General features: G+C 54.5%; 8 protein-coding genes across 8 annotated transcripts; 5 read left to right on the top strand and 3 right to left on the bottom strand.

Annotated features, from left to right (window-relative positions):
• Positions 1–2,839: 2,839 nt before the first annotated feature.
• Positions 2,840–7,243, bottom strand: QBC33DRAFT_546789 (uncharacterized protein). The gene is made up of 3 exons (XM_060428687.1): positions 6,165–7,243; positions 3,684–6,116; positions 2,840–3,464 (listed from the first exon to the last, which is right to left on the bottom strand). Exons 1-3 carry the CDS (start codon positions 6,789–6,791, stop codon positions 3,204–3,206), a joined length of 3,321 nt encoding a protein of 1,106 aa, XP_060280883.1. The 5' UTR covers positions 6,792–7,243; the 3' UTR covers positions 2,840–3,203.
• A 1,079-nt stretch (positions 7,244–8,322) lies between these two features.
• Positions 8,323–9,640, top strand: QBC33DRAFT_546794 (ribosomal protein S15). The gene is made up of 4 exons (XM_060428688.1): positions 8,323–8,433; positions 8,533–8,609; positions 8,765–9,061; positions 9,174–9,640. The coding sequence occupies exons 1-4, from the start codon at positions 8,419–8,421 to the stop codon at positions 9,241–9,243; spliced, it is 459 nt and encodes a 152-aa protein (XP_060280884.1). The 5' UTR covers positions 8,323–8,418; the 3' UTR covers positions 9,244–9,640.
• Positions 9,641–9,883: 243 nt separating this feature from the next.
• Positions 9,884–10,581, bottom strand: QBC33DRAFT_456867 (uncharacterized protein; the record flags this gene model as incomplete). Its single annotated transcript, XM_060424829.1, has 3 exons — positions 9,884–10,028; positions 10,124–10,365; positions 10,450–10,581. 3 exons carry the CDS (start codon positions 10,579–10,581, stop codon positions 9,884–9,886), a joined length of 519 nt encoding a protein of 172 aa, XP_060280885.1.
• A 200-nt stretch (positions 10,582–10,781) lies between these two features.
• Positions 10,782–12,459, top strand: QBC33DRAFT_546801 (uncharacterized protein). The gene has a single exon (XM_060428689.1). The coding sequence runs from the start codon at positions 11,159–11,161 to the stop codon at positions 12,401–12,403; it is 1,245 nt and encodes a 414-aa protein (XP_060280886.1). The 5' UTR covers positions 10,782–11,158; the 3' UTR covers positions 12,404–12,459.
• A 59-nt stretch (positions 12,460–12,518) lies between these two features.
• Positions 12,519–14,597, top strand: QBC33DRAFT_594761 (uncharacterized protein; the record flags this gene model as incomplete). Its single annotated transcript, XM_060431795.1, has 3 exons — positions 12,519–13,306; positions 13,394–13,583; positions 13,690–14,597. Exons 1-3 carry the CDS (start codon positions 12,704–12,706, stop codon positions 14,595–14,597), a joined length of 1,701 nt encoding a protein of 566 aa, XP_060280887.1. The 5' UTR covers positions 12,519–12,703.
• Positions 14,598–14,610: 13 nt separating this feature from the next.
• Positions 14,611–16,503, bottom strand: QBC33DRAFT_192835 (uncharacterized protein). Its single transcript, XM_060422533.1, has 3 exons — positions 16,067–16,503; positions 15,929–16,015; positions 14,611–15,864 (listed from the first exon to the last, which is right to left on the bottom strand). Exons 1-3 carry the CDS (start codon positions 16,243–16,245, stop codon positions 14,625–14,627), a joined length of 1,506 nt encoding a protein of 501 aa, XP_060280888.1. The 5' UTR covers positions 16,246–16,503; the 3' UTR covers positions 14,611–14,624.
• A 1,406-nt stretch (positions 16,504–17,909) lies between these two features.
• On the top strand, positions 17,910–20,114 carry QBC33DRAFT_517609 (RNA exonuclease 1; the record flags this gene model as incomplete). Its single annotated transcript, XM_060426195.1, has 1 exon — positions 17,910–20,114. The coding sequence occupies one exon, from the start codon at positions 17,910–17,912 to the stop codon at positions 20,112–20,114; it is 2,205 nt and encodes a 734-aa protein (XP_060280889.1).
• Positions 20,115–20,548: 434 nt separating this feature from the next.
• QBC33DRAFT_192788 (putative cell cycle inhibitor Nif1) lies at positions 20,549–23,461 on the top strand. The gene is made up of 7 exons (XM_060422532.1): positions 20,549–20,874; positions 20,932–21,862; positions 21,997–22,210; positions 22,382–22,415; positions 22,504–22,562; positions 22,868–22,932; positions 23,264–23,461. Exons 2-7 carry the CDS (start codon positions 21,039–21,041, stop codon positions 23,304–23,306), a joined length of 1,239 nt encoding a protein of 412 aa, XP_060280890.1. The 5' UTR covers positions 20,549–20,874; positions 20,932–21,038; the 3' UTR covers positions 23,307–23,461.
• The last annotated feature ends 979 nt before the right edge of the window (positions 23,462–24,440 follow it).

Below are 24,440 nucleotides of genomic sequence, written 5' to 3' on the forward strand. Positions count from 1 at the left end.
GAACGTCATAGTCTTGGCTCCTGCCAGCGTAGTCAGTGGTTTGGCAGATTTTCCATCTCCGCCTCCTCGACCTCTCTATTAGGTGACGTTCCCGTCAATCTCTCACTGGCCCCCTAGAGACCCCTGAACTCTCCTGAAATCTGCCTCGCCTACTGTGCAGGGAGGCATCCCGCGGCAGGCTGCATCAGTCCCTACTCGCATCCCCGGCCGTCACTCTCCTCCCTTCTCTGGAGGCCTTGCGAGGAGTGCTTTATTTAGGACGTGTGTAATAACCCGTCACTTTCCCCTCGCCCTCGGCCGTCATTCCTACTTACCTCATTGTCATAACCGCCCAAGGACATATTTAGCTACATAATTACCTCCTTGTTTGCCGACGCACATTGAATTCTCCTGCGCGAGACATAGCTTCTTACAATTCTCTCCAACTCTCAACATCAGTACAATGGATTGCGAGGCGCTATCGGCTTCGCCATGTGGCTATATCATCAGCAATTTCGTGTTTTTCGGACAAATTACTTGTTTTCATGAGTTATCTTGACATTCGATCGCTAAAGTGTTAGTAGTCCATCCATATTAGGGGGGTCATCACCGTCATGGCACAGGGCATATACTGACATGCTGTAGTGAAACGGCAACATGAGGGAGAAGTTTGCCATACCGACTAGAAACAAGAAAATACCGGATACCATGCGGCACCCCCCATTGGAACACCAAAAACGCGCGAATTGCAACTTTTCACCACCACCAAAAATCAATATATTATATAACGACCCATATGATCTATATACCGTTATATAGCCCTTTGAATAAAGATCAGATTCATGTGCTTTGCCTTGACCAGTCACCCATATCTGGTGCGCATTTCCGGTTCCAATTCAAGCCCCCCCCCCCCGGCTATTGATTCGTTCTCCACAACAATAACCTCTTCTTCATCATGGACTTCTTGGGCCTCAACCACAGCATCGGGAGCTTGATTAATTGCTGGGATTTCTTCACCAACAGCTAAAGCCTCCGCTACTTGAATGAACCGACGATTGGGATTTGGAACGGCCTTTCTTTTCTTCCTGCGCTTGAGACGGGCCAGTTCCTCTTCCAGAGCCTTGATCTTCGCGTCTTGAGCAGCCAGCGTGAATTCCAGGGCTTCAAAGACCTTGGAAACCTTTGTGTAAATAGCCTCCTTGTCGTAGGGCTCCGGATATGACGGCTAGTCTTGGGTGTGGAATCTGGGTCCGATTCAGGGGCCGGCTCAGGAGTAACCTCTATGCGGTTCTCTTGGGTTTCTGGGTGTCTGAGTGCCTTGGACCTTGAGATTGGCCGATTTCCTGTTACTCTCCAACCGGAGAGTAAAGGCTTGGTGACCATGGCGACTTGCCTTGCGTTTGCATATGCGCGTGTAAAATTGACCTTATCCACCAGTGCAGAATCAATCAGGGTTGCCAGCTTTTGGAGTTCCTTGCGATATGTTGCCTTAACCACATTGAATATGCTATTATCCAACGGCTGGAGGCCGTGGGAGCAATGTGCTGGAAGATAACAACAGAAAACGTTGTTCATGAAGCAGGTGGCCATCTAGTCATCCTATCGATTCGGGGGTGAGTCAGACCTCTAGATATATAGAGATAGCTAACCGTTGCATGGCTACCATGACCATCTGAAATGATCAATCTAGCGTCTGACTCATCGCCAGGTTTGGGCTGGGGTAAATAGACATCTGTGAGCCACGAGGCTGATATGAGTATCGGTCCAGCTGCTTTCTGATGTGATATAATGCCAGTCCGCAATCTTACGAAATTGGTTAGTAAACCATTGTTTCTGGAGCTCCTGGCCTTTGAAAACGATCCCAGGCTCAGAAAATTAATCTGTGGCAGTGACTGCTTCACTAAATGTCGCCCAACTGCTTGATTGAGGGCCTTTGAGAAATACTCTTCGCTTGGGATCAGAAATTCCTATCACAAGGCTGTTAAGGCCTACAAAATAAGTATAGATATATAGATATGTTAGAAATATTAGAATTAATAAGATACGTACCGTAACCCGCCATGATGCTGCCCTTATCAACATTCACAATGTTCTCCGGCTTAATCCTCCCATATTCATTCTCCCGTATGTTGAAGTACCAATTGACCGCTTTGGGTGTAAATAAATTGAATCTAGCTGCTTCCTGACGCCTTCCAAACTCGGTCTTAAGCTCTGGATGCCTCTTAATGAGCTTGGCGATCCAGTTCTGGCCCAACGGTACTTGTGTCTGAGCTAGGGAAGTGACACACGCGCGGACCTGGCTATAGCTCGGAGCATATCCTAATCTCCCTTGACGGATGCATCCATGATGCCAACTAGGACTCATGGTTCTTAAAGAGGTGTTGTCCGGGCTAAATTTGATCGTCTAAAGCCCCTTAACCATTCATACGGTTGAGAAGGGTGGTCTTAGGCACTCCGTGCTTCTGGGACGATTTGTGAAGTGACAGCTTGTTGTCTGTAACGTCCAGTAATAAAATTGGCTATATTGTCCTCGGTAAAAGGCTTGGGAGGCATTGCTAGAGGTATAGACAAGGGACGAGTGTAGGGAGACTTCAAGGGGTTGAAAAGCCGTTATCGGTGCAAAATTTGTTCGACCCGGTACCACAGATATATTAAGATTATATGAACTCTGAAAACTAAACTCTATGCATTTGTTTGCCCATTGCCTCTTTTGGCATATCGATGGCTTCACAAACGGTCTAAATACGTATAAGTGAGGTTGTAGTACATTGGTGGTTTTCCAAAGGTGGGGGGTGGTCCAAAGGGGGTGCCGCATGGTACCTCCAATCCGAACAAACGACTCATAGACCTGGAAGGGGCCCTCGCTTGGTGGAAGAGACACTAGAAGAGGCTGCGTGAAGGTGAAAGAGGGTGGTGGTCAGAGGAAGGAGGCCAAGGTTTTGATATTGCGATGGGACACTGTTCGGGTCCTTGACTTCCTCCCCAACCAGCTCCCTGTATTCTCAGCGCACAGGCCTTCGGAAAGAGGTTATGACCCAGTGTCAGCTATCGCCCACCCTACTTTGGCCGTTTTGGCGCTCGCAACGTGCGTGTTCGCTGTCCTTCCATCATAAGATTACTAATGAATGTCCTGAAATACCGTTTTGTAATCATGTAGTCTAACCAATTTTCTTTGAGATTCTAACGTGATCCCTTTGTCAAGATAAATGATATATAAAGATAGCTTAGATGTTGGTGGTGGGTGGGGAGGAGGTTAAGTCAACGTGGGTTGATGAAGTTATAATCGCATGTGATTCCAGAAACCTGACGACAGCCTCGTGCCCGTTTCTGGCAGCCCACGACAACAGCGTCCGGCCAGACTCATCCTTTGTCTCGGTATCGGCACCCTTCTCAAGCAGCAGCTTGACCATGGCCTCGTGCCCATTCCCGGCAGCGCACAACAACGGCGTCAGGCCAGACTCATCCTTTGTCTCGATATCGGCACCCTTCTCAAGCAGCAGCTTGACGAGAGCCTCGTGCCCGCTCCCGGCAGCCCACGACAACGGCGTCCAGCCAGACTCATCCTTTGTCTCGATATCGGCACCCTTCTCGAGCAGCAGCTTGGCGATTGCCTCGTGCCCGCTCCCGGCAGCGCACAACAACGGCGTCAGGCCAGACTCATCCTTTGTCTCGGTATCGGCACCCTTCTCAAGCAGCAGCTTGGCGATTGCCTCGTGCCCGCTCCCGGCAGCCCACGACAACGGCGTCTGGCCATACTCATCCTTCGTCTCGATATCGGCACCCTTCTCGAGCAGCAGCTTGACGACTGCCTCGTGCCCATTCATGGCAGCCCACGACAACGGCGTCTGGCCATACTTATCCTTCGTCTCGGTATCGGCACCCTTCTCAAGCAGCAGCTTGACCATAGCCTCGTGCCCGTTCCTAGCAGCCAACGACAACGGCGTCCGGCCATACTCATCCTTTGTCTCGATATCGGCGCCCTTCTCGAGCAGCAGCTTGACGATAGCCTCGTGCCTGTTCTTGACAAACTCCTGGTCGTCTGCTGCTAATGCTGCCACTAATGCCGTGCTGTAGTCTCCGCCTCGTATGTCGACATCTGTCTTCTCCTTAAACAAGATATCTTGGACGACCTGCTTTAGACCAAGATAGCTTGCCAAAGCTAGATCCGTCCAACCTTCCCACTGCAGTTTTCTCTGTTTGAGGTAGCTAGGCACCCAAATGCTTGCTTGGTGCCCGGCTATATTACAAAGCGTACGCGCATCCTTTCGAAACAGATCAGCATCGGTTACTTCCTGCGAGACAAAGTGCAAAGGCCAGTGGGCAGCGGCGTAGGCGAGGTATAGGTGTTGTTTATCCTTAGCAGGGCTGTCTTCAACTGGTCTGTCGATATCGGGTAGCAGCAAGTAATAAAGACACGATCGTGATATCGTACTGTGCGACTGTGGCATATTGAAGCGGCCTTTCCAGCTCCCTTCTTGTTTAGAATCCGTAAGGAACTCCCTCGCCGTCTGGTGGATAAACGACAATTTCGAATCGAAGACGCTGATGAAGAGGCCGCAGAGATTCGTGACGACGCTTCGAAAGTTGCTTTCTGGCCAGAGATCCTCCTTGAGTGCCGCGTGTGATGCCAACCTTTCTTCTTGCACAGCCAACGTTAATGCAATGTTCGCCTCGTCGAGAGTAAGAGGCCGCGCGGCAGCAAGCACAATTTGAAGGAGAATCTCTGTCCGTCGCCGATCTGTGCTTCGGCTCAAAATCTTTTCGTATGCATCAGAGACTTGGGATGGTAGATGAGATAATAAACGTTCTATATCGGAACGTTTACCGTAATCAGCGCGCTTCCTTTTAATGATGTCGAATGTCAGATGTAGCCAGAGGTATGTGCGATGCTCCATGCTCTTGAGGCGTTCAGAAATCTTCCGTTGATCGTCCGCCGTGAAATTGACTGTAACGTCCTGCACTCTGGCGTCGATGACGAGATTAATCTCTCGGCCGATTTGCTCGGACTTTTCCTCACCGTCAAAATGCAGATATGCTGCAGTTGCCGGAATTTTCTGGAAGGAATGTTCCAGATCGTCATACGGACGACTGGTGACGAGAAATTTGAGTTTCGAGGCATGATTCGATGGTTTCTCGTTCGGAGAATAGAACTTCTCAAGTATTTCGATGATTTCCTGCCGGCTGTCCTTGTTGCATTCGTCTAGAGCATCGAGCACGCAAATGATATCTCCAGCATCTAAAGACGTGGCGCACTTTTCCAAGATTCCCCATAGCTCGGAGAATTTCTTGGTGAGAGTTGGACCATTTTCCCTATGGCTCGGGAGCGCATACTCGATCAGTCGAGAGGTAGAGGGACACGTGAAAAGCTGGTGCAGTATCGCACATAAAGCATGAGCACCGTCCATGCGGCCTTCCCCCCCATCCTTAAAAAAGAAGTAACAGACAGCTGACGTTGTGTTCATGATGGCATGCGGTGTGATGGTAATGGTAGTGACGTCTGTGGTCAACTTTCCCTCGTCAATCAGAGATTTTGACAAGACCGACTTGCCACGTCCAGGACCTGCTGAGACCCAGAGTAGACTTGGGGACTCGCTGTCGCGCCACTTGCAGAACTTCTCGTCCGTCAGGAACCACTCGCAGGTGCCGGGGACCCTCTCTGGGTTGATGTTCTTGTATCTCTCGTAACCTTCTGCTGCCGCCGCCAAGTCATGAAGCAGTTGTGTTTCCTTCTCGTCTCGTTTATCCTCCTTCAGAGTCTGAAGCAACTTCTGCATCCCTTGCAGCTGTTCATCCCATTTTTGCCGAATCTCTTCCTGTTCTCCAATAGGGACGAAACGACTACAGTCTTCGTGCGAAGTATTGATCTTTTCCCTGGTCCCAGCCCAATCGTTGGAACCAGCCATATCGCGCCATGCGCGGCGAAGCTGAGCTGTAGAGAGGTGGCATATGACTCGGGCCTGATACTCCATGATGTAGGAATATAGTTTAGCCAAGGGTTCGATGAGGGCTTGGTAATGCCGTCGATGTTCGGATTGGAGATACGTCTCCTCGCAGATTCGCCAATACATTTGGAGATCGCTAATTGAATTAAAGCCCTCCAGCATGGCCTTATTCTGCGCGACGCCGCTCGTAAGGAGCTGTCGGGGTAAGTAGGAGCTCAGCAGCTAGGAAGGTGATTTACCTACGGGTAGAAACAACGAAACACCAGACCATGCTAGCGCTGCGTATGGTTGAGTGCTCACAGCTTCCCTGATGATCGGGTCGGACCAGCGGATGAACTCTGCCAGCTTTTGGACTTGTTCTTGCACCGTGACTTCTTTGCCTCGAATTGAGACTCGCCACTGCTTCTCTTTTCGATCTTCTAACAGCTCATTCACGATGGATTTGACCCACTCCCGATTTGAGAGATTTGCGCTGGCTGTAGTGTTGCCCTGCAGGTGCTTGTTGTAGTCTGCCATCAGTTCGGGTTCTCGCTCCTGAGCTAGCTCGTAAGCCATAGTCCATAGATCGGCGTCATCGCTCGTCGAGGGTGTGTCGGAAACGGTTGGCTGCGGTACGGATATTGGCGACGCGGAAGCGGGGTTCGGAGCTAACGGCGCGGCCTGTTCAGGTGATGGCTGGGCAGTGGTTGTCGTAATCGGCGAGGTTTTGACAGGTCCTGAAGCCGGCGCGGCCGTCGTAAAGGTCGAGATCAGGTCCGGTGTCGCAGGCGAAGGCGAGGAGGAAACTCCGCCGCCTTGCTCCGCTCCTGCATCAGGTCTTTTCTTAATCTTTCGCGACAAGCGGTCTTTGATCTTTGAAAGATGCCCCATATTGTTCTGAAAGCCGAATTGCAAGAGAGATATCAATGGCTGTCTAGCAACAAATGTCAATGGTTAGGATTTTGCAGTGCCCGACCGGGCGGCTAGGCGGCCGACCAATGGACATGCCAACAGAAAGTTGACGACCATATTGGTTCGCTAGAAGAAGAGCATGGATTGGCAGCGTCAGCCACAGCAGAGGAACCGGATGTATGGAGTGCCTAGAAAACCCAACAGCAAGAAAGGTGCACGCAAAACATCCACAATCGCTATGTTGCGCAATACAAGGCGACGCCGGGCTGGAATGGCAAACTAACTGGGCATACCGCAGGGGTCCCGTCCTTTGGAGGGCGGGACGGGCCCGCCCGCGGCCCGCTCGGATCAATTGAATTCCGGGCATCTCTCGGAACGGGCGGTACCTAGGTACTCTGCAGATCCAATGTGCTCCGCTCCGCTGGTTCACCAGTCGCGGAGGTCAGTTTCCTGAGTCCACGGTTCCCGGTATGCTCCAGCCACCACCGCCCGGAATCCACCATCAGTTGCCTAATTATGACTTAAAGGAAGGGGTTTTATCAAACCTGGACAAGGCGATCCCCCCTAGCTTCGACACCCCGCATGGCTGAGCGAGCTTAGCGGGAGGATGAAGTGTCTATGGGGAGACCTCAAAGCTACAACGTAGTAATATCGGTGGTGCTAGGAGGCAGAGTCAAGGGCCATTGGTACTGCCATGCCCCTGGATCGTAGCCCAACAGCTATTGCCTAACCAGCCCAAGTGGCATGTCCACCGCAGCTGAGTTTGCTAACCCTTCGTAAAAAACGGCTTCAGGAACGAACGCTAATCTTTAACTACCTCTTATACAGCATACGCAGTACATCCGTACAGGGAAACTTAGAAGCTACCTACCAAAAGCGAAATTATCCTTCTCCGGATCGCAAACATCGTCTTAGTGAAAGGTTCGCGCATGTCCGGATGATGCTCTGTCATTGGATGGGCCGTTGGGGGCATTTGTCGTGGGAATTCTCGCGCTGGAAGGCTGATTGTGGTAAGGGGGCCTCGAGGTGAACTCTGGACTACTGACGGGCACCCCGGATAAGGGTAGGGGAGTGAAGAAATGCATGTCGGAAGAAGGTTCCTATCCATAGGTATCCAGCAGGCTGAGGATCACTCGCCACATCGTCCCCATCTACATAGTAGGAGTGCTCGAGCTCGCACTACTGGAGTAGAAGTACTCTATTGATTTTTTTGGGCCAAGTATCGCTGCAGCAATGTTGCTCGCCAGCGCATTTTAACTACACAAGCCAACTTTGTTAGCAGTATTCGCGGTCTGTCGATGTCCAACTGCTCAGGCTGAATGGGTTTTCTAGGCTCTGTGGCGGTTGGTTGTCGAGGATGATCTGGCACGTGATATTACAAAGCGGCCTGTGCTCAATTGCGGTCTGGTCGAATCACGTGTGGCGGGGCTTGAGGGCAAGCCAACCCTACTCACATACTAAATTTTGTGCTGTGAGCCGACCGCGCTTACAAGTGTGGACCCGCCTTCCAAACCACTTCAACAAACCGACCGAAATCAGATTTTCGCTCTTCGATACGCACATATCGAACAGAGCGGGATCTTGACCACCCAACAACACCGCAATCATGGCTGACGAATACGTATGTTGATATCCATCTCCCGAATCGATGTGGAAACAGGATGGACGCAATTTTTGGCGTCCGAATCAGTACATTGGCTAACGTTTGGCGATTGCGCAGAACGCCGAGGAGGCCGCTGAGATCAAGAAGAGAAGAACCTTCCGCAAGTTCTCCTACCGAGGAATCGATCTCGAAGCGTATGTTTTCACATTTCCTATCCTCGAAACCCGCTGCCAGAAGAAGCTGCCGTGCGCGGGGCCACCACCGCGACGGCCAGCTCTCCTTTCGACGAACGAAATGCTTGGGCCCGATGCTTTGGAATTCGAGACGTAACTGACACGCCCATCTACAGCCTCCTCGACCTCGGCTCCGATGAGCTCCGCGATGTCGTCCACGCCCGTGCCCGCCGCAGGATCAACCGGGGCCTCAAGCGGAAGCCCATGGGCCTGATCAAGAAGCTCCGGAAGGCCAAGCAGGAGGCCAAGCCCAACGAGAAGCCCGACCTCGTCAAGACGCACCTCCGCGACATGATCGTCGTCCCCGAGATGATCGGCAGTGTCATCGGCATCTACTCCGGCAAGGAGTTCAACCAGGTGGAAATCAAGCCCGAAATGGTCGGCCACTACCTCGGCGAGTTCTCGATCACATAGTACGTTTCCAATCTCCCGCCTCATTTATGCCGTTGGTCGCGCCAGTCCATCCGGGCTGTGATGCGAGATGGGTCTTCCGGTCTCGAGTTCGGTGCTAACCTTTGATTACAGCAAGCCTGTCAAGCACGGTAGACCAGGTATCGGTGCCACGCACTCTTCTCGTTTCATTCCTCTGAAATAAGGGCTGTGGGGTATGGGTGGTTCTTGCATTCAGTCAATCATGGTCTGGCGAAAACGGACAAGGTTTTGCTTGGTGTTATTTACTATCCATAGATGATAGGAACATGAGCAACGTGATTGAACCAAGCCAGCTTCCAAATATTGCGTCTATAAAATGAACTGGACCTCTTGCGAATGGCGTCTGCTATGTGCTGTCTGGCTGGGAGGTTTTGAAACTAGTCAGCTTTCCGTGGTCAGCATCCAAAAACGCCAGCATCCGTAGACGCAAGCATCTTACTATTACGATTCCTTGTGTGTACGATCGTCATTGTATTCAATCCCATCCAGGGACTTATTTTACGTATGTTGGCCAATATTGGGGGCCATTGCTACTCGACTCCCCAAACACCAGCCATGCCTCCTAACCGTCCCTACCAGCCATCCTTTGAGTGCTTTTCGGGAACTATTGTTCAATGTCTGATTCGAAAAGCCATGCTGTCAAACGTCTCACGAAGATTGAAGAATGCGGTAGACATGCCAAGGGTGCTAAGTTTTACCACCTATATCCATTGCAGCTCGCGAGCAAAAGCTCGAATCTCTATGTGCAGGCGTTGAGACCTAAGCGGCGGACGGTGTGGTACAAAAAGACAAAAAACCAGCATCTATTCCAGCTGCTTCGCAGCGGCCAGCTTCTTTGCCTTCCTCTCCTCCTCTGCGTGGTGCCGCTCCCTGTAGTGGGCAACCACGTTGTCGAGGTTCACGTTGTGGCCCGCGGGGACGTTGAACGGCGAGCCCCCAGTGAATACCCTGGAATAAATAATTAGCGCAACCCAAGCAACTCCTCCCCGTAGTCCTCCTTCTGGGGATCGCCAGCCCATGCTAGGGCACCGTGGTGGACATACTCGGGGTACTTCAGCTCGACGTGTTGGTTCCGCGGGGCGTAGTACAGCAGGTGCTTGTCGTGCGCTGCCTGCTCGATCGCCGCTGTGCGGAGGGTGTTCCGGAGCTCGTCCTGCTCCTTCAGGAATGCAAACCGGTCGAACAGCTTGGTGATGGTGGAGGGCTCGCCATCCTTCCCTGGCCTGGAGATTGAGTAGACGATGGCGGATGTGGCGACGGCGCCGATTGCGACGTAGAAGGCGGTCTAGAAAGGGGGCAAAAACAACTAATCAGTATCTTGCTCTGCTTGAAAATTCCGCTGGTGTGGATTTCCATTCTGCAGACATACCCCTAGCGATTCCTCGACGGGAGGAGCGGCTTGGTGGCCATGGGCGTCAGAGGCGTAGGATCGCGCATTTCGAATGGTGGTTGACCGTGATCGCCGGGCGATGCAAGCAGCCCCTTGCCTGATTGCCGACATTGTGATAACGGCCGTTGTTCGGGTCAATTGGTCGTCGCAGGGATCGAGATATTTGCTCAAGGGCAGATGCGGGCAAGAGCTTTAGCAGGTGATGTTATCCCGCAGCCGCGCATTGACCTCGCTTAACGCGCCTATGTACCCAAGTACCGCCAAGCTGGCCAATCGCTGCCTGCCAAATACATTCTCTGAGATGGCGTTCGTTCTCCTGCTATTTGACCCACATCGCTGGACCTCGGGACGCCTGAATGTGTTGAAGGTTCGAGATCGGAGGCGAACTCCATCAGCCCTATGACAAACTGTCCTCTGTTCTAGTGGCTTCACAGTGACTCTGACTCATTAGAAGTGGTAGTCGTGTTCAGTTCAACTAGTGTTTACTTTTGCTTCATAAGCCTTCTTTTTATGTCTTCGAAGGAGTTGTTCCCCAGATCTCCCGCTTCCCTTCTATACTTGACACCAACAGGTTACGACTCCACTTTCCCCTATTTAAAGCCCTGCTCTTGAAGTGCTACTACCTCCGGTACACGTTCTCTGTCATCGGCTGGACGTAGTTCACAAGACATTTAATTCAACCACGAGGATGGCGTCTGGCGGGGACCGGTTTTCAGCGTTCAGGTTATTTGCTCTCATTGGGCTTGTTTTATTGGGCATTGCCACACTTGGTGTTGCAACTTCCTCACCCCCGAACCAATCAGCACCATCGCCCTCGGCTGAAGTCGATCTGATATGTCACACGGACAACCCGGCAGACTGCTACCCGCGGATATTTCAGCCATCAGACGAATTCCAGATAGTCCGTGAGGATCAGGAACTCCCGGCTGGGCTCCACGTTCGTTTGAACTTGTCGTCCGGCAAGAAAGAGGCAAAGATCAACGTTCCAGGCGAGCAAGACGAGGCATTAGAAGGGTTGCCGGTCGACTCGTCGGTTGTTGTCGTCGAATCGGAGCAGGCAGAGGATGTGGGTATCCCGGCGGGGGCTCCGGCCTACGACGCGGCTGGTCAAATCAAGAAACCAGTCCAGGACACCGAATCATTCTACGACTCGTTGAAATTCTTGAAGAAGGGTCTTAACCTCGACGAGGCTCTTGAATCCTTGGAGGACATATCGCACGACATCTACTACGGCCTAATGATCGCCGAGGAATACGACACCGTGGAGTCGCTGTTTTGTCTCGCAAACAACCCCCAGGTCTTCGAGGAAGGTGTTGAAGGAACCGTGTTGAGTCGGGCACGGGTGGCCGCTTTGACTATTGCCGGGGCTGTCCAGAATCATCCTAAGGCGCTTAGTGAGGTTGAGAAGCACTGGCAGACTCTCAGGACACTGAAATGCCCAGGATCAGCCGAAGACTTGGGGACGGCCACTTTCCGACTCATTGCTCCCAGAGCGTCCGATAAGCACTCCTCCAATCATGCTGCCGTAGCCAAAGCTAGAGCATCTGCCATCAGAGGACTGATCAAGAGTCCCGTCATTCGCAAGGATTTCCTGGAAAGCGGCGGCATGGAGTTCCTTCTCGACGTCTTGGTATCGCAGACCGGAGCCGAGTGGGAGCCCGTGCAGAGGAGGGTGGCGCTTCTGGTCCAAGACAACTTCTTGGATGAAAGCATGGGTGCGGCGCTGGGAGAGTGGCCCAGAAATGACCAAGCAACCGATCACTGGTGCAAGAACAACGCCGGCGTGTCTGAGGGGTGCTGGGACTGGGAACTGAAGAGACTTGTACAACAGCATCGTTCCGATAAGGGGCATTGGAGTGTGGAGTTAGGGGATCAGCTGAGCAAGGCGAGAAAGGCTCTTGGGACACAGCCCCGAGCCAGGGTAGAACTATGATTTCTGTAGCATCCGATATACCCCGTTTGATTCTAGACAATAAATACACATGGAGAATTCGAATCTCTAGTTTCGTGTTGATCAGCATGCATTTTGCTGGTTTGTGGCTGCTTTTCTGGCACATTGATATTCTTACATCTCGGAAAAAAACACCGAAGACTGAACACATAGCTTGGGGCGAATTGATCTGAAATCTCTTCAGCTCAAATCTCGTCACAAATACTGTTCCATCAACCTACCATTTCAATACCCAACACACACGCACATGCACACCCTTCTTCCACAACCTCATTCCCCACCATGACTAACCCCTCACCCCCGGCCCCGCCCCCGGGCCTCCGCATCCACGGCACTCCCGCCCCCACCACAACCACCACCACCCCAACCCGCGGCCGCTCCCTCCGCGCAACCCGCCCCTTCCCCGCAGGCTCCCAAATCGCAACCTTCACCACCCCGCTCATCGCCATCCCAGACGGTCCCCACGCCCTCTCCACCTGCGACTGGTGCCTGCAGCAGCGCCCGTCCCCGCCCGCGTCCGCCTGCACGGGCTGCCGCGCCGTCGCGTACTGCGGCCGCGGATGCCAGACGCGGGCGTGGCGGGCCGGGCACAAGGCCGAGTGCGCTGCGCTGGGGCGGGCTCGGGCGCGGAGTCGGGATGGGTGGGTGCCGACGCCGGTGAGGGCCGCCATGGGGGTTCTGTTGAGGGTTGGGGCGGGGGATGGCGGGGTGAGGGGGGCGGTGGGGGATGTGCTTGGCCGGGGGGGTGGTGGTGGGGGAGGCTTCCTGGAGGGGAATGTCGAGGGGTTCAGGAGGGATGGGGCCGTGTGGGCGGATCTGGGCACGCAGGCTGTCGCGGCGGCGATGTATGCTGGGTTCGAGGAGCTGGCGCGGAGGCCGGAGGGGGTGAGGGAGTTGCTGTGCAAGGCGAGTTTGAACTGCGGGGGAGTGGGAGGGAGGGGAGGGAGAAATGCTAATGGGATGAAGAAATAGATCCAGACGAATGCGTTTGACCGCTCCGATCCCGATACTGGGACGGCTGGCATCTTCCTCGACCCGGTGCTTGCCATGGCCAACCACTCCTGCATGCCGAATGCGTTTATCTGCTTTTCCGGCAGGACGGCGATTCTACGAGCCGAGAGGGATATCGAGGAGGGGGACGAGATTGAAATTTCGTACATTGGTGAGTACATGATTACTTTAAACATCCAAACAATCTTCAAGCCTCCTTTCCAATCAGAAACCCCTCTCCCCCAGTTTGTTCGCCGTCTGATGATATAACCAAACAGACAACACGCTTTCCAAGTCAGAGCGGCAGAACGCCCTGAGGCTGTACCACTTCCAGTGCCAGTGCCCTCGCTGTGTGGATGACCTAGACGTCTATCAGGTCTGCCAGGCCTCTCCGCTTGTCCCACTCAACGCTTTCAGTCTCCAACCCAATCTGCAAAAGCTCCGTAACCCCCCGATCAATAGGGGGATGTACCAGTCACCAGCAACAAGCTCAACCGCGTCGCAGGAGATCGCTTCGGCCACCTCGGAGAAGCAAGGGTCCGAAGGCTCATTGGAAAAGGCGAAACGTCAATGGGCGGCATGCAAGCCGCTGATCGAAGCCGGCATGTTCGCTGTCGAGCCTGTTCCGACGATCCTCCACGACCTCGCCAACTTCTGCCAGTCTGGTGACCAGAACTTCGCCTCCGCGCTCTCCTTGGCATGCTTCCTTGCGACCGAGTGCCACCCCTTCGCCCACGTCGCGCCATTCAAGCCCTGGCGAGTAAAGGGTGTCATGCTGGTCGCCGGTTTACTCAGCCAGACGGCCCCGCTCTCGATGATGGGCGAGCTGGCAAGCACGTGCTCCCACTCACAGCTGGTCGCCGCCCTGTCCAGGTGCGACCAGGTCTCCATGTGCGAAGCCTTGTTGCGATTGGTTGTCCACTACGGCCCAATGGCGCACTCGGAGGACTGGGACGTGCTCAGGAGTGCCCAAGAGCTCCTGGGAGATATCGAGAGCCTCCAGGGGCGGGAACGGGAGTCCATGCTGCTTCGGGCTTGGGCCACCAATCCGCGGCATCCGGACGGCCGGGCTTTCTTTGAAGAGGCAGTCCTGAAGCCGATTACCGAGCTGGCGAGCTTTGCCATCGAGATCTCAACCGCGGAATTGGACGGTGGTAGCAGAGCAATCACGAGAAGTCGCGGTTGAGTCCTCGAGAACAGAGAGCAGGGAATTTCAACCCCTTTTCCTGTTCGCAGTTGTTTTACCATCGCTTGATATGCTGATAAAAGGCCTGGCTGATGCACGCTGCGTTCTCTTATCCACCTTTCCAGTCTTGGTCAGGCGAGCATTTCCTGGATGCGGAAGTACCGGGCTGGACGAATTAGGTTCCCACTCGGTTGCTTTATCGGGCGTGTCGGCGAGTTGGGATGCGAAGGCGGTTCGTTTTGTAGAATTAGAGCCAGGAACCAACGAGCCATCCGGCCCCGAGGACCGCCGTTTTCTTCGAGTAGGGAGTTCATCTCCAGCGCGATAATCATCGTTATCATACTGGTCATATGGCGATACGTCCTTGGGGCTATTATGCAAAGATGGGCGGTCTTGTCTGGCGCCTTCCATCCTCTCAATACGCCCCTTGAAAATCTCGAACTCCATCTGCAGGCTTTCAACTTGGCTGGCCCGGTTCCCGATCTTCGAAATATTGGTAGTCAAGATATCCAGCTCCCTCGATGGGAATGACTCGGGAGGCTTGGAGCGGCTTTCATCCATTTGTTTTCGGAGCTGGGCTAACTCCCCTCGCACGGCAGCCATCTCCTTTGCATGGTCTCGGGTCGATATGCGGTCTCTCACGAGGGCCCTCAGTCCTTCAAGACCATCGCTGTTTTCTCGCACTTCAGACTTCACACCAGCCAAGTCCTGGCGGAATTTAGTAGTCACGTCCTCCATGTTTCGTCGAACCTCTTCGATCGCGTTGTTTGCAGAATTTAGCTGACCCTCAAGCCGCTTGATTGCGGTATGGTCCTGGGCCAGTCGCTTGACGTCGGTAATTTCTGTCTTGAGCGAAGACACGTCGTCATGGTTGCCTCTGATTTCGCGTTGCAGTTCGGAAAGCGTTTGCCTCATCTTGGTGAGATCTCCTTCAACCCGAGAGACAGCCTCGTCTAGTGCGGAAACGACCTTGAAGCCAGCGCTGTCGATCCTCTCGATATCACCCCTTTGTGCCTCCAAGTCGGCTTGGAGCTGTAAGATATCTCTGCGCTCTGGCCCCTCTGGAAAGTGGTATCCATTCTGCGCCGCTGCTCCAGGAGCATCTCGGGTGCGTGCCCGATCCCCATTGGTAGAGCTGCCAAATTGCTCTGTCCCTGCCCTCGAGGGCTCTCTGAGTTTGAGGTATCTTTTGACCACAAAGTCGACCTCTCTGCCATCCCTGAAGCTTATTGACGACACAGAAGTGGCGCGTAGAAGGATTTGATTTCTGGGAACCAACCATCAGTGATGCTGGCTTCCTAAACGCCTTGAAGGATAATCAGAGATCTCACTCGTCAAGTACATGGTTTGTCGGTGTGTTCAGGCATTTTATGCCCAATATAGTATTGCATTGGGCGCAAGCAATGTCCTGCAGCTGGCTAACTGATTGTCAACATCAAGCACCGCTCGAGGGGCTAACCGGAGCTTACCATGCGTCGACCAGTGTGCCTTTTTCGCCGAGCCTCAGGGGCCCATGCGATACGATCGCAAGCGCGTCTTGTGGCTCGACAATGGGGCTGAAGTAACTCCTCCCTATCTGAGTCCAGAGATTGGGGAAGTCACCGATAGCAGCACCGCACGCTTTACAGGTACAACTGATGTTTTCCATTGTTCTGCTTGGGGGCAAACGTGGGTTGTGGGTGAGTTGGGTTTAGAAAGATAGGTCTGACATTCTGGGGCGAGGATAGGTAAGTGGGAGGCCGCGATTCTGTTGATCGCCTGCTATCTGGCGTCAAAGCTTCAGTGGGATGCTGTCAGGGCAATTAAGCTTCAATCGCGTCGACACGCGTAAAGTGCTGGGGAATTCGGCCAATGACTGGACACGGATGGGGCCCGTCATCGTTTTCAGCCTTTCTTGCACCAGCCACAACGTGGAAATTATGGTAGAATACTCACGTGAGGACATGTGGGCTGAGATCGCCGCGACATACAACCAAAAATAGGTACACAAACGAGTCTTTGCAATAGGCTTTAGCCAACATGCTTTCTATTGCGTTTTACTGCTCTTGGGCAGTAGTGCCTGAGAAGCACTGGGACCGAGTTAGGTGACACTGAACTCTTTTTTGCCAACCAACCAAACCTGAGACAAGAACCATTTCCTGCCATCAATCATCAACCCATCGACATGGGCAACGACGTAGAGGACTTGGGTAACTCCACCCACAATCCCGACCATAGGATATCTCTCCTTGATAGACCCGAGGACAATACCTCCTTCGCTTCGCTCATAACCAGCTTTCCCCCCCACGGAGCGACCCAGTCTGTCTGCCGCAGATGGATCACCAACCTTGCTACTAGGCGCGAGCTTGACGACAAAGTACATCAGTCGGCTATCCACTGCCTAGGACGCGATCTGTGGGGTGTTAGCTCTGCTTCTGACGCCATGGTGTTGCTAAGCGACCAGAAGCAGTTGACCGAGGGAATGAAGTTGTTGTTGGCGCGGGATATGGAAGCTGCTGCTACCCAGTTGCGGGCCACACTTGTTTCCAGCGTCTTCTTTTCTCCCTCTCCTTCTTCTCCCGTCAGCTGAGAGAAGCCAATTCTAACTTCTTGTCAAAGGCCCGTCGGGAACGCCGGTTGGAACAAGGACAGGCAACGGTTCGCACTACCAAACAAGTCCTGCACGGTTGATATCTGTTCATATGCTAATCGCTTCCTTTGGAAACAGGAGGCCGAGGAAGGAGCCTACCTCCTACTAGGCTTGGTCGCTATTGTCTTTTTCTTCATCTTGATACCGATTTATTATGCAAAATCGCACCCCAAAAAAGACTTGGATGTCAGGTTTGCTTGTGGATGATTGGATGATCAGGGGGCCGTTGCTATCCTAGCGCCTAGGTAGTTTCCCTGATCCCTAGATCTGTGGGGTACACCAGTCAAGGCGGCGGAATCTATCAATGGCACCCCACAACAGGAGCATGTTCGTATGCATAGGTACTGCATTGGTAGGCAGCCTGTGGAGTTGAGGCCATAAAACGCCCTCGTCCAGCCACAAGTTTCACAACCAACGTCCTGCCTATTAGCAATCCATCTACGGCCGTTGTTTTTGCGAATTGCTCCGGGACCATGTACGGCGGCTGCCGCCCACCCCCGGCTGACATCTGGCACGTGCAATAATTCGCACAGGTGGGGCCAGACACATTTGTGGTAGGTCCCGGCCGGCAGCGGCAGCGAGCCCCACATCTCCCAAATTCTCAGCCTCACCTTCAATTTTCCTCTGGGTTTTTTCTTGCCTGCGACATCTTGCCTTCTCCCATCCGTGTATCCACCTTCGAAATGGGCAAGAACAGCAAGAAGAACAGAAGGAGAGCGATTCTAGCCACTGCCCAACATGAATCGACAAAGAAGGAGCCGGAGAGCGTGCCTGAAAGCGGCCCGGAAAGCGCTGACTCGGCGCCTCGGGCCCTGAGCGACTCATCGACTGGAGTGAAGCGCCCCAGCCCCCATGACGCCGACGAAGACGACGATGGCTGGCAGACAATTGAGAATGGGCGACCGGTCAAAAAGCTGAAGAAGATTCCCAAACACGAGTCGAGTCGATACCCGGGGATACTCTTTGCCCCTACGGCGAGACTGCAGTCCAAAGTTAACCTATCCCAAATACGCGACCTGATCCTGTATATTTTGGCCGACGGTTCTGCGCCTCAATGGGTTGCCGTCAGGCATCGGTCTGAGTTCCGGAAGGTCGTTGCGATATGGGTGCCAGGCCTAGAAGAAGCCATGTTCAAGAAGCATGTCGATCTCTCAACCTATTCTCAGACTGCTGCCAGCACTGACATGGGTCAAGCGACCGAGCGCGTGGCAACATCCCCAGATGATTACTACCCCCGTGTGCTGAACAAGGACTTGCTGCCAGAGTCGCTGCAGCCATTTGCAGATATGTTCTCCCACCTCTGGCCCATCAAGGCCCCAGGTGACGACAAGTCAGCCAGACTTCATTCGCCCGTCAACACCATGCTTACTACCCCTCTACCGAAATCCAAGGAAGAGAAAGAGATCAAAGGCGTGAAGCCAGTCTCGGACCCCCATGGCTGGAAGGATGTCCGAACAAGGATTACCGAGTTCCTGGTCACGCCCGAGACCTTCCTGGAGAATGGCTTCGTGCTGCACCCCGCTATGCTACCAGACGAGGAACGCCGGAAGGCTTTCGTGGACCCAGAAGGCTGGGTCCACACCAATGTGGAAAAGCTTGAGGACGGAGACGTCCCGGAAGCAGAAATCCAACAAGGCAGCATGACGGCGGGGCGAGAGGTTCTAGCGCTTGATTGCGAGATGTGCGTGACCGGCGAGAGAGAGTATTCGCTCACCAGGATCAGTATCGTCTCATGGGATGGCAATGTTGTCCTTGACGAGCTTGTCAAGCCGGACAAACCCATCATTGACTACGTAACCCGGTTCTCGGGCATCAGCAAGGAGATGTTAGATCCGGTCACAACTACCCTGAAAGATATCCAAACACGCCTTCTAAAACTACTGCACCCACGTACCATCCTGGTCGGCCATTCGCTCGACTCTGACCTCAAGGCGTTACAGCTCACACACCCTTTCATCGTCGATACCTCGGTCCTCTTCCCCCATGCACGCGGGCCGCCCCTCAAAAACTCTCTCAAATTCATCACGAAGAAGTACCTCAACCGCGAAATCCAGAAAGGACACGGGACGGTACTCGGCCATAACAGCATCGAAGATGCTAGGGCCTGTCTGGACCTCGTCAAGAAGAAATGTGAGAAGGGCAAGGCATGGGCTGCTAGTGACTCTCAGCGCGAGAATCTGTTTAAGCGGCTGAGCCGCGCTGGGACCTCGTACTCCAGCCAAGCCGGACCAGAGGCCAAGGGAGGCCTCGTGACGGGGAAGAGCAGTGCGGCAGTGGACTGGGGAGACCCCAGCAAGAACGAATGTGGTTCTGCGACGTTCAAGATTTCGTGCAGCTCGGACGCCGAGGTCGAGGCAGGCATCCTGCGTGCTGTTAGTGGTGATCCCGACGGCCTGGAAGTGCCAGGCGGCGGAGTGAACTTTGTATGGGCGCGTATGCGCGAGCTCGAGGCCTTGCAGGGCTGGTGGAACCGCAACAAGCTCGCCAATAACGAGCGCGGCGGACCTCCGGTCTCACTACAGGTACAGGCCGATACGATAGGAACGTTGGGCGACACGCAACAACTTGACGGAGAGGCGTCCGACATCAGAGAGAAAGCGGCCACAGCATCGCCGTTGGAAGCGTGTCTCACAGAGCTGACGCAGCGGCTCGTCCGCATCCACGCCGCCCTCCCGCCGTGCACGGCGTTTGTCGTGTTCAGTGGCAGTGGCGATCCGCGCGAGATGAGCCGGTTGCAGGCGTTGCAGGCGCAATGGAAGAAGGAATACAATACCCCGGGCGTGAGGTGGAATGAACTCAGCGTCAAGTGGACGGATGTCGAAGACCAGGCCCTGCGCCGGGCTGTTCAGAGGGCGAGGGACGGCATCGGCTTCATTGGGGTCAAATGAACGCGAAGCAGTCTTGGTAGTTGTGCAGACTCATTTGCTCCTGAAAGTAGGAAGCCGGCTGCAGAAGGGAACCCCAGTAGCCAGATGAGATGGAGCAGAGAGTCTGGCCCCTCTTGTATCGAGTGTATCGTATCCCACTGGAGATGGCTTCAGTCGCAGGTCTCCCTGCAGTCCATGTACCAGTGGTACGAGGTGCTCAATCAATGCTGCCCACGGAGACTCTATTCGAGTCTATGTGCGACAGATCTGCAGCTTGTCAATCCCGTTGTATAATCCTTCGTCTCATGATTTTCGTCTCTTGTGAACATTGACTGTACATGGGAGAGCACCTCACTATCAGCAGAGATATTCCCAAAGTTCTGATGCCAGTTGGCGATCTGCGTTATGGGTTAGGGTTGTGCTGCTATTATTGGAAAGACATCAGCCAACGGTGCAACTTCAACAACCTGACAGGCCACGAAAGTAGAGGGCGGAAACATGTTTCCACGACAGCAACGTCTCTTTGTCCGATTCATTTTCACTGCCACCGTATTCCCTTGAGCTCCAGTCCTACGCGCCGAGAGCGGCCGCCCTACAGGGGGCGCCACAGCTTTGCTCCGCCGCGGCGCTCAGCCCCATACTTCCCTAGCGGGCATCATGGCGGGCTGGATAGCCGTAGACGCCCCTTAAAATCACGAGCTCAGCTGTCTGGATCCGTCGCCTCGAGAGCCATCGATGCCCTGATTCAGGCACATGCGCAGCATTTTAGCGAAAACTCTTTGTTTGTTCTTTTAGTATCTACCCAGGCTTTGGCTACCTACTTATACCCAAACACCAGTCGCCCATCGGCCGCCCACACGGATCAGCTCGTCGTACCCCGCCAAAACCCAAGGGTCGCTCTAGCTACCTAATCCGCAACTCTGCCCAAAACCGTCGCCGACCACCATGGGCCTCCGCGACATCCTCAAGAAGAAATCCACCCTCGAGGCGAGCGACCCCGACCCAGCGACGGTCTCGCGCCTCGCCGGGCCCGAGTTCACCTTTGTGCGCTCCGACACGTACACCCACGAGGTCATCCACCCGCCGCAGTACCCCGACGGCGACGACGGCGATGACGACGCAGGAGGCGGCACCTACCTGACGGCGCGGGACAAGGAAAAGGACAAGACCAGCAGCCACCGGCTCAGCCTAGACGTGTTCCGCGGCTCGCGCAGCCGCAGCGCGTCCGCCTCGAGCCACGGCACCGCCGGCGGAAATAAGGAGTCGTCGTCATCCGCCGGCGGGGCGGCGCGCCGGCTGTCGCACCGCCTCCACCTGGCGCGCAGCCCGACCAGCTCGGAGATGGTGCCGCAGGACCTGCCGGCGATCGTGACGCACCGGGCGCCCGACGGCCGCGAGGACAGGGACGGGACCGAGTCGCAGTGGGAGAAGAGGGCGACGATGCTGGCGAGGGAGAACGAGAAGCACAGGAGCAGGCCGCCGACGCCCGTGGGCGGAGGAGGGGTCGAGGACCAGCTTGGGCGGATGCGCCTCGGGTCGCCCGGGGAGCAGGGTCGGCGGGGCGGCGGTGAGGTGGCGGTGCCGGTGGTGGTGGCGGGCCCGGATGATGGTGTTGTGTCGTCCAAGGCGATCGATGAGGATATACAGGAGGCGATCAGGCTGCATGAGGAGGGCGATCTGCAGAGGTCGACGGCGCTGTTTGCGCGCCTGGCGGATCCGAAGGGAGCTAATAACCCCCTGAGCCAGGTCTTGTACGGCCTCGCGTTGAGGTGAGCATTGATTTGTCCTGTCTGTCGATGGTCCTACGGTTGTATTGAGGGGTGGTGGTGGACGTTCATGAAAGCGAGAGAGGCGGGCCCATTGAGCAAGCACGCCGATCCCACGGACTAACGGGCGATTCCAGGCATGGCTGGGGCTGCGCACCAGACCCAGGGGCAGCGGTCAACTACCTGTCGGCGGCGGCATCGAACGCGGCGACGGTCGAGAACCTCGCCCTGCAGGCCGGCCTCAAGAAGGGAGGGGCCGCTAAGGGCGAGCTCGTCCTCGCTATCTTCGAATTGGCCAATTGCTTCCGTCACGGCTGGGGGATCCCCAAGGACGCCGTCGCCGCGAAGCAGGTGTGTTTCCCCTTTTCGCCTATTCCTATGCTTTCTTGTGCCAGACGGGGGGATGCCCCTATCGGGATTCCAGGAGTTGGCAAAGTTCGCCGACCAGGAATCTCCGCGGGCTGATCCGCTTTGGCGACGGTGACCAGTAACTGACCTTCATTTTCTTCCCCCTGCTGGTAGTACTACGAAACGGCTGCAAATCTTGGAGACACAGGTACGAGGACTGGTCGATGGATGGCGTCTCACTAGTGATGGCTGCCCAACGTTCCATGACGGCTGACCAATTCTCCTTAACCGCGCAGATGCCATGAACGAGGTAGCTTGGTGTTATCTCGAAGGGTACGGTACCAAAAAGGACAAGGTCAGTCGTGTTTCTCCCTCGCAGCACTATCCCCGGATCACTATCGTCCCCCCATGGTCTCTGCATCGCCGATGACTCGAGACCTGCCTGCTCAGCTGGATTGGCCCTGCAACCTACGATACGGGACTACTGGGTCCCCTCCGAGACTAGATCTGGCCATTAGCCTGCGCCAGCTGCTCGGCATGGGGAGTTTGGGCATCAACCAGGCTTTATCCGTTCCGCAAATCGGATGTTGTGATCCCAAAGCCCCCCACGGCGTGAGACCGCGAGAAACAATGAGGCTGACCCGGTGTTTGGACTTGCAGTACGCGGCAGCGAGATACTATCGACTGGCTGAACAGAACGGGAACAAGACACTAGGGAATTCCTGGTAAGGTCCCCCTTTTTCTGGCGTCTGTTCCTTTTTTTGTCTGTTGGTGCCCCTGCCCAATCGTGAAGCTGGCAACCCACCTCGTCCCAGATGACCCTGCGCGCCTGCCGATTGATAGGCTGTCGATTCTCCCGGCAGCACTCTCTTCGCCCTGTTTCTCCCTCGTAAATCTGGAATGCATGCAGGTCTTTGCCTGTATGTGACGAGATTGCGCATCAATCTTGCACTTTCCGTTTTGTTGTTGTTGTTGCTGCTGCTGCTGCTGCTGATCTGAGGCCTATTGTCTCGGCCCACTGGAGGAAAGCTTGCTGACGGTCTATTTCCCTCGCAGGATCTGGAAGGACAAGTACAGTCCCGAGAACGCCAAGAAGTAGAATCCCCCGTCCGCGAGAGGTCCATCCTAGATGCCGCGAGATAAACCATCCTCCACCTTTCGACGCGGGGTCTGCGCCCGGTCGCTTCAACATAATACTACCTTCTAACGTGATTTATCAGACCAATGTCATGATCCATATTGACTTGGACATCGCCGGGGCTCGTCGCGGCGACTGGAAATGAGCATGTTTCGTTTAGTACCGCCAGCGACGACTATATCCAAATACTGAGGCTGTTCTTTTTTATTCAGTTCCCGCTGGGACGCCGTGGTTTGTGCCACTGATTGTTTAGAGGCAGTCGTCCGATCTGTCATACGTATGTACAGCACAAGACCTGTCTGAATGTGCGGGGTCCGGGGAAAGAAGGAGAACGCAGACTGCACCAGTGAGACACAGCATCGAAATACGGGGGCAGGAACTCGCTCCTCCTATTGCTGTGCGCAAGTGCGCAGAGCATGCAGCCCAACGTGCATCGGCTGCGTGCGTGCATTGCATGGCGCGGGGGCGGAGGGGAGGAGGCGGGCACTGCCCTGCGATACTCCATTGAACGCGCTACTATGTATGCCGTATTCAAGTCGTACCGACCTAGGTCTCTTGGGCAGTGGGCGGCGGATGCCCAATTATCGGGCATGTGGCATGCCGGCGGCGGCGGAGAGCGAATCTCTGGAATGCTATTCCTCGGGGGAAGCATACGGGTGATGGGTTAGCGCAACTGGGGCTAAATTCTACCCTGCATAATCGCCAACTGGACATCACTGGGATCTAACTGCTGATGATGACCTTCTGTAAATCACTCGACGATGGAGGCCTCGTAGCCACAGACCCCCCACCCCTCCAATTTTCTTCTCCCTTTTTGTTCGTACTTCCTGTCCCTCACAGGGTCGACCGTATCAGCTGCGCTCTGTGATAGACATGCCGTATCCCAAAAAGGATTGACCAGCTCCTCTGCCATGAGAACCGCTTCTGTAGAACTACCCCAGCTCCAGGCAGGACCGCCATGCATCTGCCCTGATTGACTGATTGAACGGTGCCGACGGAAACGATTTAAGTACGTAATATTCCATCGGGTCGCAGCGTAAACATATATGCGTACCGAGTATATCTAGATGAATTGAATTCCCCCAGCGATAATTC

This window comes from Phialemonium atrogriseum (assembly GCF_030411735.1).
Source record: "Phialemonium atrogriseum strain 8032-3 unplaced genomic scaffold QBC33scaffold_23, whole genome shotgun sequence".
Taxonomy (NCBI): domain Eukaryota; kingdom Fungi; phylum Ascomycota; class Sordariomycetes; order Cephalothecales; family Cephalothecaceae; genus Phialemonium; species Phialemonium atrogriseum.